The sequence below is a fragment of the Lissotriton helveticus genome, chromosome 7 (assembly GCF_964261635.1).
Source record: "Lissotriton helveticus chromosome 7, aLisHel1.1, whole genome shotgun sequence".
NCBI classification, from domain to species: Eukaryota; Metazoa; Chordata; class Amphibia; order Caudata; family Salamandridae; genus Lissotriton; species Lissotriton helveticus.
Window position 1 is genome coordinate 388935026 of NC_136068.1, and position 14372 is coordinate 388949397.

Consider the following 14372-nt stretch of genomic DNA (forward strand, 5'->3'; position numbering starts at 1 on the left):
TTTGCGTAGTGTTCCCCTACATTGGCCCACTAAATAAGAAGTCAGCGTGTTCTACATTACTGGTTCAGCGGTGGGATACAATACGTCGCATTTGATAATACCACTCTGTCCATAAGCTCCTCCTTATTTACGTCTCCTACGGTTATGCGTTTTCTGAAGGGTTATTTATTTTCGCCCCTTTAACTCGTGCTCATGTTCTTGTTGGGTTTACCTTCATAACCCATGGGCAGTTGTCCTTTGCAACTGCTTACCTTAGACTACCAATGATGGAGAACTAGGATTACAAGTAACCTTTTGATGATTTAAAAAAAAAGTGAAAATGGTCTAAAAGCTTATCGCTTATGGAAGTTCAAAATGGATTCCAATGTTTTGTCACAATAAAACATACCATAATAAATATATATTAAATGTCCCTTTTTGCACCTTTTATCATGTTTAAAGATTATGCATTTGTTCAACAGGTACTGGTTTACAGATTCCACCAGCAGCACAGCAAGCTCTTCAGATGAGTGGATCGTTGGCATTTGGAGCTGTGGCGGGTAAGATTTCTCATTGGCTTTTGAAGACAAAATATATTGCCTCATTATATATTGATTAGTTCTAACCATGTTCTTTTGACAATACCATTTTTATTTTCGCTATGAATAACCATTTGGTTATCTTTTAAATATGTAACTTCGTAATTATTCTGGTTATGAAATTGATGAATTGCGATTAGTTTTATTGAATATGTACCGGATTCTTGTTCAATAAATCCTTTTGATTCTGCTAGTTCTCCAGTGTTGAATCTTTCATATATGTACATGCTTGATTATGCAGTATTCGGGTATCTTTCATAGATTCACATGCCTGAATCATTCCCCATAGTCGTAGTGTGAGTCCCATGGTACAAATAACATAGCAGTAAATAGTAAAAAATCATCGGCCCATCAGTTGCAAACATGCATTGTATAGCCTATTAGTCTTTTTTTTGTAAAAAGGACCAAACAAACTCATAACCAATCGGACACCAGCACCCTCTAGAACCTTCTCAAGAGAAGCGGAGTTCCTCAGATTTTCACCGCACTTCGTTGAGCCTGGCTCAGTTCTTCATTGATTTCAGATAAGTGTATATCTTATACTTTATCAGGAAAATGTCTGCTTCTAAGGGATTGTTCAGACCTTGCCAGTCCTGTGGGAAGAAGGTTCACATTGATGATGCCCACAAAGACTATATTTATTGCCTTTATCCAAAGCATGAAGCAAGACACTAAGATCTGCCGCACTTTCCCTACTAAAACCTTGTGGGATAGTGGGACGACTTTTATTATGATTAAAAAATGACGCCTATTCAGATGCAGAAAGTGATACTTCCTCCCAGTCTCTTCAGAGACCGAGGTCGCCTGATGGGGACAGCCTGAGGAGAAAAGGAAGCAACCTACAATCTCACATGGCAAAAGAATCCCTTAATCAGGAGAAAAAACAAGTCTTGGGGACTTCATCCCTCAATCTGCAGCTACTTCTAAAACCAAATCTGCTAAGAAAACCTCAAGTCCAAAAGCCTTACCTGCTACTTCCACGACTTTAACTGTCATCTTCCAGACCGTCGACGAAGATAGAACCTTCAAGACTTGCCGTTGAAGTTATCTCATCAACATTGCATTTATCGTAGACTACACCTCCGTTGTCGAGGGCATCCAAACCAAAAGCCTCGATGTCGACCGCACTGTCGACTAGCAAGCATTCGTCATCGAGAAAACAATCGCCGACGACGACACCATTGTCGACTGCACCGACAGCGACACTATCGTCGATGGCATTGACGACAACACCATCGACGATGATATAGTCGACTGCAATAATACCACCGTTGACGGCAGATCTGTCGACGAAGATTTCACCTGCTTCAGCACCGCTGCTGCCTCCTGTGATGCTAATTCCCATTATCTCTCTCTCTCCCCATAAGAGCACGCGGCTACCTCGGACGTAGAGCAGGGAGAGGGGAGATTCCTGACCGCCACCTCATTGCCCTTCGGATTCACCTCCTGAAGACATAGGAGGTTTCCATAATATGGACAGGGCTGCTGTTAGGTTCCACCTACCGACTCTTGTACATCAGGAAGACTGATTTCTGTTTAACTTTAAGGAATAATCCAGAAAAAGTATGAGGTCTAGAGCTATCATCGATCACAAATGGCAGGAAGGGGTGAAAGTGATAAACACCTGCCTCTGTGATCACTGTACTGCAGAGACTGGATAAAAATATAGAGCCCCTAAGGACTCTCCGGCTTGTCTAACAGGTCACCCCAAGGCGGATTCTGTAATCTCTCAGGCGGCTCAGAGGCGCTCTAAGAATACGTCCGCTCCTATTACCTCCCACCTGATAAGGCTGGTAGATGTCTTGACACCATCAGAAAGAAATGTTTGTCAATGGCAGCAATTTCTGTAAGGGTGGCAACCGCTCTAGCAATCCTGAGCAGATACGATCGTCAGCTATGGTCTGATGTAGGGCAGATAAAATCCTTACTCCCGGAAGAAAATAAGGATGAGTTTACTAAACATCACTGAAGGAGAAAGAGCGGCATCAGAACTGATTGACATCGCTATGGACATTGCCACTACCAGTTTTAGGCAGTTAGCGAGTGCTGCCGTCTAATGACGTCAGGGGTGGCTGAGAGCGATAAGTCTCCGCCCGGAAGTGCAATCCAAAATTTTGGATATGGCTTATGATGGTGATAGCCTCTTGGCAGCCACATTGATGAAGCTTTGACTGTGATCAAAAAAGATACTGACACAGCTAGAGCTCTAGGTACCCTTCAGTACCGCAAGGTTCCTTTTCGGGGAGCTCGGGCCGGAGGTTCTCAAACTACAGAAGTAATTACCAGCGTTCCCAGACCTATCGGTCTTACCAGCCCCGACAAGGATATCCGCAATATAACAGTCAACCAACTACAGCTGGTTTCTCTCGACAAGGCTCAAGACTGAAGCCAACATCCCAAGGCCGCAACTCCTGCCGCAAAAAATGAGTTCAGCCAGATACCAGTGATTGTGTCTCTTCCCTTAAAAGGTGTGAATCTCTCCATGCATTAAACCAGTGGAGCAAAATCACCTCAGACAAGTGGGTCCTAGATCTCGTATCGGCCATACCTTGGAGTATATTCAGATTATACCTCCCTTGCACCCCCCCTTGTCTAAATATGCTCAAGAGGGAAGCAAAGATCATGCTTCAAAAGAGAGCCATAGAAATAAATCCCTTTTTGGCAGAGGAGGAAAGGTGTCTACTCCTGTTTTTTCCGTATTCGCAAGAAACCTGAAGAGTGGAGGCCTATCCTGAACCTCAGAGCTAATAATTCTTGAAGACTCAAACATGCAGGATGGTCACTCTGGCAGACATCTTGCGTCATCTCAACAGTAGCGACTTCATGACGTCATTGGATCTCGAAGACGCTTACTTTCATATCCCTATTCACCCGAAACACACAGTTCCTAAGGTTCACAGTGGCTGGTGCCCACTACCAATTTTGAGTCCTTCCTTTTGGTCTCAAATCGGCTCCACGAACTTTCACAAAATTACAGTAGCAGCTGCTTTAAGAAACAGCAGCCATCCGGTATTTCCATACCTAGACGATTGGCTTCTGAAAGCGCCATCAGCTCATCTAGTGCAAGCAGCAACGGAAGATTGCATTTCCCTGTTTCACCGATTAGGCCCTACATTAAACTACCAAAATTCCTCACTCATTCCAAGCTAGAAAATGTGTTTTCTGGGAGCATTTCTGGACACTATTCGGAACAAGGGCTTCCTTTCCCAGGAAAGACAGCAACGATTACAGACACTAGCACTAAAACTGTCCAGAAAAAAGTGAGTTTCTGTAAGGGTGTTTAAATCTCTACTGGGAATGCTTTCATTCGGCAATAGACCTAGTGCCAATGACTCGACTATACACAAGACATCTTAAGGAGGAGTTGCAATGCCAGTGGTTACAGACCAAAGGTTCTTTCGACGACCTAGTAAAGATCACTCCGCTAATAAAAGAAGCTTTCCTCTGGTGGGCACAGCAATCCAATCTATCCAAAGGACTTTCTTTTCTCCAGACTACGTTGTCACAACAGATGGAAGGATGGGGAGGACACTTACAGGAACTACAAGTTCCAACGAAAATGGTCCGCAGCTCAATGCAAAATGCATATAAACAGACTGGAGTTGAAAGCCATCTCTCACTCCAAGCTTACCTCCCACGGATTCAGGATTGCTCGGTTCTAGTCCGCATGGAGAACACCACAAGCAAGTTCTGTATAAACAAACAGGGAGGAACCAAGTCCCTATCTCTGTCACAAGATGCCCAACAACTTTGGGACTGGCTAACGCTCCACAAAATCTCTAACAGCAGAACATGTCCCAGGTTTAAGAAATACCCTAGCAGATTCCCTGAGCAGAGCATAAGAAGGTTATCACGAGTGGGAGCTGCACCAATCACAGCTGGACAGGATATTTGCGTCATGGGGAAAACCAGAACTGGATCTCATTGTGACTCAAATCAACTCCAAATGCCGATTCTTCGCAAGCAGATTCCCTCTCCCAGGATCTCTGCGGAATGGGATTTTGATGCGCTGGTCAGGGATCTGTGCGTACGCTTCCCCCCCCCATACCTCTGATTCCCAGGGTTCTCACGAAGATCAAGCGGGAACGTTGTCGCATTCTGCTCATAACCCCCAGATGGCCCAGGCTACACTGGTACTCAGAACTCCTGTTGTCAGCGATGCCCATTCGGCTCCTCCCAACGCCAACACTGTTATCCAGGACCAATGTCACCCGGAAGCAGCCACACTGCACTACATGCTTGGCTCCTGAATTCTTTCAACTTAAAGACCTAAACATTGACCAGGACTGTAAAGAAATTATAGCGAAGTCAAGAGCTGACAGCACCAATAGAGAATGCAAACTTAAATGGAAGCGTTTTTGTATATGGTGCAGACGCAAAGCCTTAGATCCTTTTCACTCTGCTGCTGAAGAAATCTTACCTTATTTACTCTTTTTAGCGAAATCTGGTCTCACACACACACTTATCGAGCTACAGGCGATTGCCCAACTGACCCTCGTTATGGTCATCAAGAATCATGAAAGAGTTCATGAAAGGCCTGTTTAGGACTTTTCCACTTATCAAGGCTCCACCTCCAGAGTGGCAACTAAATGTAGTATTGTCTCAGTTGATGAGGCAACCTTTTGAGCCTGTACATAATGCGGAACTGAAATTCTTATCCTGAGAGGTCGCCCTTCTCGTGGCTCTCACCTCCGCAAGAAGGGTTACTGAAATACAAGCGTTAACTATCTCATCCTTTCCTGCGTTTTTCTAATGATAAGGTCATTTTAAGAACAAACCCCAAGTTCATTCCAAAAGTACCCTCTCAATTCCATTTGAATGAACCGGTTGTCCTCAGAACTTTTTTCCCTAACCCGTCCACACCGGCTGAAAGAACTTTACACACTCAACATGAAAAGATGTCAAGTTTTACTTGCAACGGACAGGAGATCCGCAAAACAAATCAGTTGTTTGTGGTTTACGGTCAAAACTGCCAGGGAACTGCAGTCACCAAAGCTACCATACCTAGATGAGTAGCAAATGCGATAGTTTTGCCATGACCAGGCTGGCAAGCCTTTATCACGAACTGTATGAGCACACTCCACTAGAGCATCTCTGCTTCTGTTGCTCGATTTGCCGGAGTACCTCTTAACAAAATCTGCAGAGCAGCAACGTGGAAGACGACCCACACGTTCTCCCCACATTACTGCCTTGAGTCATCGCACAGAGCCGACACAGCTGTGTTTTACCTTTATTATTGTTTTCACCTACTATTCTGACTATGTACTTGCATTATTGATTCACCTGTACTATTATGTTCCCTCACGTATTCATTCTCTTGTTTGGTATTCCCTGTTCTGTAAAGCGCTCTGATATCTGCAAAGATCTTGTTCGCGCTATATAAAACTTTCAAAATAAAATAAATAAAAAGCTGTTGGACAGGCAGTACTACGAAACCTTTTTCACTGAGGTAGACAAATTGTTCGAGGCATATGAGCTGCAGATTGTACACTATGCATAGATCGCCATCTGGTGTTGGGCTTTGATATTTTCACATTATAATTGTCTTGGAAGAAGTCTTTTGTAGTCACGAGATAGGTGACTCCAGCCTTGGACGATAGTGCGCATGGGCATCGACTCACCCTTATATTGTTTTTTTCAGCCATCGGGTTCGGATGTAATTTTTGCATTCTGGTTCGGTACCGTATTTCCAAACCTTTTCGATGCCAAAAAACAATCTGCAACTCAACGGTATTGTTTTCGATCGCGTGATCTTCGACGCCAAGTCAACTACTCTATTCCGGTCGTCTACGTGGGCCGCTGGGCCTATCGATGCCTTTCGGGCCTACAGCTCAAGGAAAGTACTCCATTTAAAAAATGCCCCGAGTGTGGAGCAATATTTCCACACAGTGACCATCACAAGGTCTGTAACCTGTGCCTGTCGCCCTTGCACAACCAGAACGATTTCTAAGCCTGCACCCTTTTTCGATCAAAGAAAACCATTCGTGATCCTACAGCCAGACGACACATTGTGGCGCAGCGAGCAGCTCAGGCACCGGTAGACATCTTCGAAGGTCCCGATGTCCCGGAGGAGGATTCTGAAGACCTTGAAATTGTGTTCGAAGCAGACGACTCCGGCTCAGACAACCACATCACTCTTGGTCAACGAGTGAGTACAACTGCCCCTACTCCATTTCCACCCGATAAAAAAGGCGGCCCTGGTCAAGAGTTCGCCTGTAGCCCCAGTCACGACCGAAAACAAACTTCAGAAGCCCTGCTCTCGGGCTCGGCTTTGCACATAAAGGACAAGCCTTCCAGTAGCTCTGCACAGAGCAAACCCTATTTCCTTGTCCCGCAGGCGCCTTCGGCACCGAGAAGTCTGTACCGACCACCTCCACGCCGAAACACTCGGAACCAAAATCTTCGGAACCGAAAAAGATTTCTAGCCCCATAACTAAGCCAAAGGACACAAAACCACCTCCTAAGGCCTCTGAGCACAAAGCCAAACCACGCTTGGATCCGAAAAAGTCGGTACCGAAAGCTGTCCCTGAGGAAGAACTTTTTCTACCAGATCCTGTTGATCCCAAATAGAAAAACTTCATATAGACCCCATAACAGGACATGGGGCTACTATTCCACACAACAAAAGGAAGTTGGACACACCAGACACTCCAGTGCCTATAAAAGAACAAGCATTAGAAATGCAATAGGTCTCGCATTTGCTTAAATTAGAGCTTTTGGCATTGTAAATGGCGCTGTAAATGACCGTCTTTTATTACATACATTTTGTAAAAAACAGGGAGGGGGGTCAAAGGGAAAAGAGTTTTAAGACCTACTACCAGTTCACTTCCCCAGCTAAGTACTATGAAAAACAAAACAAGTAAGGTCTGACGGCCAAATAAATTGGCCACACTGACATGAAGTACACTATGTCAGTGAGTGCTATAATTGCCACTAAACAGGGTAACAGAGTGACCAACATGTGTGAGAAGCAAGTGTAATCACGGACTGGTCAACAAAATCCAGAGCAATTTGTTGTGGATAACCATCAAACAAACCAAGTGATCAGTCATATCATTTGATCGTCCACACTGTGACCAGGCCGGTCTTTAGATCATCTAGACCCCATGCCGCACAGTTAGATGTTAGTACTGGATCAGGTCCAGTGTGTTGTGAGCCATCCGTTGCTGGCCAGTTAGTGATGGTTGAAAGTGGTGAAAAACAGTGCAACATAACACAAACGTGGTGTATCTAAAATAGGGTGATGTGTCAAAACTACTCTTTATTGGAAACAAGGCACATCCCCTAACTAAAACAGGAACAGTGCAAAAGACAGTATGGAAAGAATGACTGTCGCTAATAGGGCCGACATGTTTCTGCCTAGTGGGCTAAACGTCCCTTGGCTTTCATCAGGGCTACTGCTCTAACGTGTTGCTACTGTATTAAATCTGTAAAAAGTAAAACAAACATTTCACTCTAAATTAATCAGTGAAAATGAAACTCAAAAAGCAAGTGAAAGTAGGAACGATACAACCTGTACCTACATATATGTACACATCCTCCACAAACTTTTCCTGAGGCTTGGGGGAGCCTCCCCCAAGCCTCAGGAAAAGTTTGTGGCACCGACGGACAGCGCAGGCCTCGTATACCTGAGCAGGGTCCAGGTGAGGTGAGGCCAGTGTGGCCAATTTATTTGGCCGTCAGACCTTACTAGTTTTGTTTTGTTTTTCATTTTATCACATACAAACATTTGAAATGAGACGATGGCAATTAACCCTTTGCTGTCAAGCTCTTCTCAAAGTAAAACCTTTAAAACTTGGCCTGTTTGGGAAAAGTTTTCAGTTACAGGGGAACAACCGCTACGATCGCCCAGTGGGTTTGTATGCCTGCTACAGAGGTGTTAGTATTTATTTTTATTTGTTATTCAAATTACAGAGTTACATTTTAGTAATAATAATTTTGAGTTTATACAAATGAAGTTCTCTTTTGTTTTTTGTGTATGTGGGGGTTGCTGTGATTGTAACTTCCTGGGATGTGTTGGTTTGTCTGGTAAGATTTCTGAGTGAATAGATCACTGTGAGTATGTTGGGTGTGTGTGATTCATCGTGGTTCTGCCTCTGGAGATTGTGGTTACACCAGGAAAAGAATAAATACATTAAGGCCGTTTACAGCATTAGCAGAAAAAAAAAACTTACCTGAATGACACGTTTTCTATTCAGTCCAACAGCATTTATGGCTATGCCCCTATACATATTTTATTATTGTGCATTTTTAATTGAATGCTTTTGAGTTCACTATTGTAAAGAGAAAGGCGGTTTTAAAGCATTAATCTCTCTGAGCTCTTGTGACATTTCCCCAGCCGCCAAATGCCTCCTTTTAAACCATCACTCTCCTCTCCATCGTCCGACATAAGAACCCCTATCCCAGATATCTGCTTATTTCATTAAAGGGTGGTGACGGACATGATATTCAGATATCAATGCATGAATAATTCCAGTCTGAGATGCGCTTCAACTTTGACATGTATTGATGTGATTGGGCATACAGTGGCAGGCACCCTTAAAATGAGAGGGATCTTTTCCAGGGTGAAGTGGGGAGAAAGCTAGAGCAGCATAGCTCAGTGGGTTAGGGCTCATAGTTTACATAAGTGTAACTCGCACATCACGGGCATATAATCCAGTGCCTCACCTCAGGTTTTAATGTTTCATATGCTGATACAAAGTGTAGGTTGGTCGGAGCTATCTCAGAGGCATGCATTCATAAAAACTAGATTTTGGAATAGTTTGGTGACTTAGCAGCATTGAAACAATACCAGGTGGTGCTATTCAACTTTATTTTAGTCAATCTGGGAAGAATGACCATCTGAGTGGGTCCACAGGTCTTGATCCGTGCTGCTTGCGCGCCGATGTCAACAGCAGACCCGTAGCACATGGATCTGTCACCAACAGAACTGGCAATTAGTAGAGTATGTGGCTGAACAACCAGAGCTGCTGACTTTCGAACTGGGGAACTGGGTTAGAGTCTCAAACCCTTTTTTGTACTGCTTCACGGACTTCATGCAACAAACTATTAATTTACACATTAAATCAAGACTACTAATACCAAGTGTAGTGGGTAGTGGAAGGGTTTTGTAAGTGAGAACTAATTGAAGCATTCAGAAAAGATGATTAATTCAAATACAAAAAAGTTTCACATGAAAGTAAAATGAACTAGTCTCCAGAGCGAAGAAAGTGTGCTTAAAAGCAACTTTTCCAGAAGAGTTAAATGGTCTCAGTCTTGAATGTGTTTTATTTATTTATTTATTTTGAAAGTTTTATATAGCGCGAACAAGATCTTTGCAGATATCAGAGCGCTTTACAAAGCCGGGAATACCAACAAGCGAGTGAATTTAAACATAATAAGTGGGAGGGGTAGGTACGTGAGGGAGCAAATTAGTACAACAAATCAATAATAAAAATATAACAGTTAAAAGTGTGCATAGCTGGTCAGTAGCGTCAATAATACAGGTGAAATACATAGTCATAGAGTTCGAACATAATAATACAGGTCGGTGTAGAGTCTTTATAGATCCATGCTCATAGGTCAGGTGTATTTGGCCATAAAAATAGCTTTCACTTCTTTCTTAAAAAGTGTAGTGGAGGAGATGAGCCTAGTTTCAGGAGGGAGTGAGTTCCAGATCCTGGGTGCCATTCCTGAGAGAGCGTTTATAAGTTTTTTCCTTCCGGAATCTTCGAGGTTTTAGCAGAAGATTGTTTGTGCCTCTGGTGTTTCTAGAGCCGCCAGAGATTGACAGCTTCTGAGTGAGGTATCCGGGAGAGCTCGGGTGTAGAGCCTTGTGTGTCATGCAGGCGATTTTCAGATGTATTCTGGCTTCAAAAGGCAGCCAGTCTAATGATTTCAGGTCAGGGGAGATATGAGAGTGCTTTTTTGATCCAGTGATGAGTCTCGCTGCAGCGTTTAGAGAGGCTCTTAGGGGTGCAGTAGTGGTTAACGGGAGACCGCAGAGGGCGGTGCTGCCGTATTCAATTCGCGGGATGACCAGTGCTTGTACTGCAGTTTGGAAGTCTTTGGCTGGTAGGAAGGGTTTAAGTTTCCTTAGGGTATTGATTTGGAAGTTCGCTCCCTTAGTAACCTTGCTGATATGGTGCTGCATGTTGAGATTGGAGTCAAGAGTTATGCCTAGGGATTTCGCTGAATCCACTATGGTGGGTTGGACATTGAGTGCAGTTAGCTGTTTAAGCCAGGTTTGAGTGGTAGAGATCTTAGCTGGAGGTGAGATCAGCAGGAATTCTGTTTTCAGAGCATTGAGTTTGAGATGATTATCAGCAAGCCAGGATTGGGTGCTTCTGATCGTAGAGTTCAGGAGTACGATGTCATTGAGGGATTGTAATTTGAGATATAGTTGAGTGTCATCTGCGTACATGTGAAAAAGTACATTGGATGCTTGAAGCAAGGTGGTGAGAGGTTCCATAACTAAGTTGAACAATGTTGGTGAAAGGGAGGATCCTTGGGGGACACCTAACGAAACAGGTATTGGAGAGGACATCAGGTTGTTGCTCTTGAATTTCTGTGACCTGTTGTGTAGAAAGGAGGTGAACCACTTGAGAACAGTCCCGGAAAGACCCATTCTTGTGTTCAACAGATCGAGTAATTTCTCATGTTTAACAGTGTCGAACGCTGAAGAGAGATCAAGAAGGATGAGGAGGCAGGTATCCCCTTGATCTAGGATTTGAAGGGCGTCGTCGATTATGTGAGTCATAGCAGTTTCGGTGCTGTGACCTGCTCGGAAGCCTGATTGATGAAGGTTAAGGAGATCAAACAGATCAATGTGTTTAGTCAGTTGTAGTTGAGCGCATTTTTCCAATAATTTGGCGAGAGTGGGAATATTGGTAATGGGACGGTAGTTGTTTAGGTCGGATGGGTCGGCAGTAGGTTTCTTTAGCAGAGGTGTGACTTGTCCAACTTTAAGGGAGTCAGGGATGGTTCCTTCTTGGAGTGAGCTGTTGATAATCTTAGTCCAGAGTGGAAGGAGTAGTAGGATGAAATCTTTGACAGCGTTAGCAGGGAGGGGATCCGTGAGGTGATTGGAAGGTTTTAGGGTGCTGAGCAGTTTGCCTATTTCTTCTTCGGAGTAGGTTTCAAAGGTTGACCATGTAGCATTGTTTTTAGGTCCGGTGGGTGTTATGCAGTTGAGTGTGGTGTGGAGTCTTGCGTCAGCGCGGAGATCACTCTTTATGTTGTCAGTTTTTTGGGTAAAGAAAGCGGCGAAGTCTTCAGAGGAGGGTGCTTCGTGCAATGTACTGAGAGGTTGGGGCTGTTCCTTGGTTTGTGTTCTGATTAACTCAAACAGTTTTCTTGGGCGGTTTTTTGCTTGGTCGAGCTGGAGGCTGAAGAAGTTTGCTTTTGAGCGCTTTATTTTCCTGAAGTAGGCGTTTCTCTTTTTCTTCAGGGTTTTCAGGTGCAGTGCAGAGGGAGCTGCCCTCCAGGTGCGCTCTGCCATTCGCATGGCTTGTCTATCTTCATTGAGACTCCCGTCGTACCATGGATTGGAGATTTTAGCGAAGACTCTTTTTAGCTGCATAGGAGCAGCCTCATTGATTATTGAGGTCATGGCGTTGAGATAGTGGTCAGTCAGGGATTGTACATCTGTAGCTCCCGTGGGCGGGAGTAGGATGTCGCGACTGTTCGGGGGTAGGGAGACTGGGTTGAGTTTTTTCAGGTCTCTTTTCCAGACTTTAGTTCTGGAGGGTTGAACCGGGTTGAGTTTGACTTTTTCATTGATGAAGAATGTGTGTTTTACGCTGCTGTTCGTCCTATCTTGACCACTGGAATTGATTTGCTTGTCTCAGTCCAAATTCCAACATGCTGGATAGTGTCACTTTTTTGTTTGCAGTTTTGTGTACCACAAACTCTACTCTAAGGTATTGGAGTGCTTTACATGAGCACCAATTAGTTACATTACACAAGGACACATTCATTTTTTGATAGGCACTGGGAGATTAAGTGATTTGCCCAGAATCACAGGACCCAGATTCACAGGATGATGGACTGACGCCGAGACTCAAACTTGGTTCCCCAGCGCCAAAGTCAGCAGCTCTGGCCTTTATGCCACATCCCTTAACTTTATATACCCACATCTTCGATGCAAATTCATGGTACACCGGATTGAGGAATTAAAACAGTGCCTTAATATAAAAATGATATTTTCGGCTCTATTGAAGGTATAGGCTACCGCACATGAAGAAATGCTTTCTGGGCCTACAAATAATTGCTTGTTTTTCCATTGCTCTTTATACCAAGCTTGAACGCGAATATGCATTAAACTCTTAACAATACAAACCGCAGTTCTGTCGCATCTATGCTGTGCCCCACTTAATGGCGCTCATTTCTCCATATGCGAAGGATAGAATGCTGTGGCTGACGTGCCAGGAGGATTTGGACTCGTGATCTGCAAGTTTCACTGGTGATAATTCAGTTGACCAAGCCCCTTACAGTTCGTAAATGTGCAAGGAAAAAAAACACCCTTTTAATTGACGGGCCACGCCATGAAAACAGAAAAGGAAACAATAGTTTTACTTTGTTTCACGCCCCCGGCAATTACCAACAAAAATGGGTAACAGAATACCATATATGTTGGGGTTCCATTGGGTAAGAACTGCTGTGCCAGCTTTCACTGGATGGGCCCATGAGTGGGAGAACTGAACTGCTTACCAGGACACAGAGCAGGCTAACAGATCGTGCACCTACAAGCACTGTCCGTGTATTTATCTTCCGTCTTCTGATAGCGGGTTTTAACGCTTTAGCTTCATTAACAAATTGTGTGCTGTGGTAAGGATGGCCACCTCGAATAAACAAACAGATTTTACTTTGTTGAATTGACAGCATTTCTGACGTATGCGGTTTTACCGCCATGAAATGCAGTGGACAGAAAGCGGAAATAATATTGTTTTATTGAAGCCTTGTACTGTGGCAGTATTGTAGTCAATGTTTATTTGAGGTGCAACTATTTGTCAATGAAACTTGATGCCGTGATGCTGCTGTTATGTTTTGTTGTAAACTGAGATTGCTAATCTGTCGGGTCTAGATATTATCGACACTGGGAAGATGAAATGCCATGACAGTCCGCCAGCATTTAAACTTTTGTCCTGCAGATAGCACACCAAAAGCCTGAAATACACATTAGGAACGTATGTACATTACCAGCTATATTGCGCTGAAACAGTCAAGCCTTCTGGCTCTGGGTTAAGCCAAGAAAAACTTTCTTCGACACTGAAGTCTTCGGCTCCAAAGGAGAAAATGGACAAATCCAGCTCGGCTCCGAAAAGTTCGGCACCCAAAACAAAAAATGCACATCATGAGCCTCCGGAACTGATCCTAGAGGTTATGCAAGAAAAGCTGGATCCTAAGCAGAAAAAGATCTGCATGAATCCAGATACTGGACACATTTGCTAAACCTGTTACACCTTCTAAAAGGAAAATTCCTTCAGAGTATTTAGTTACATAATCGCGCTATAGAAGGACATAGCTACAAGTCCAATTCACCCTGTTCTTCAGACCCCTCCACCATCTTCACCTCCAGGCTCAAACCCTTTAGATATCACCACACAAGGTTCACTGCACACACAGCATGATATTGATTACACCGGTGATAGTCCACCACCTATAGATCCATGGAACGATTATAACCTTGATCCTCCAATGGATAATGATCCTGACTTGTACCCTATAAAGCCATCACCGTCTGGTGACCGCACATCACGAGTTTTCCAGATCAGCGTCATACTATGGGGGGTCACACTTCATAAGGAATCCTTA

The 14372-nt window shown here is 43.9% G+C and overlaps 1 protein-coding gene across 6 annotated transcripts in view; it reads left to right on the plus strand.

The window, feature by feature from the left end:
• Positions 1–14372, plus strand: part of RBM39 (RNA binding motif protein 39) — a 503417-nt gene that overhangs the window by 231129 nt on the left and 257916 nt on the right. For all 6 annotated transcript variants that reach the window (XM_078652224.1, XM_078652226.1, XM_078652225.1 and 3 more), the window contains one exon: positions 462–539. In XM_078652224.1, coding sequence (XP_078508350.1) covers positions 462–539 — 78 coding nt within the window. The remainder of the gene's footprint in view (positions 1–461; positions 540–14372) is intronic.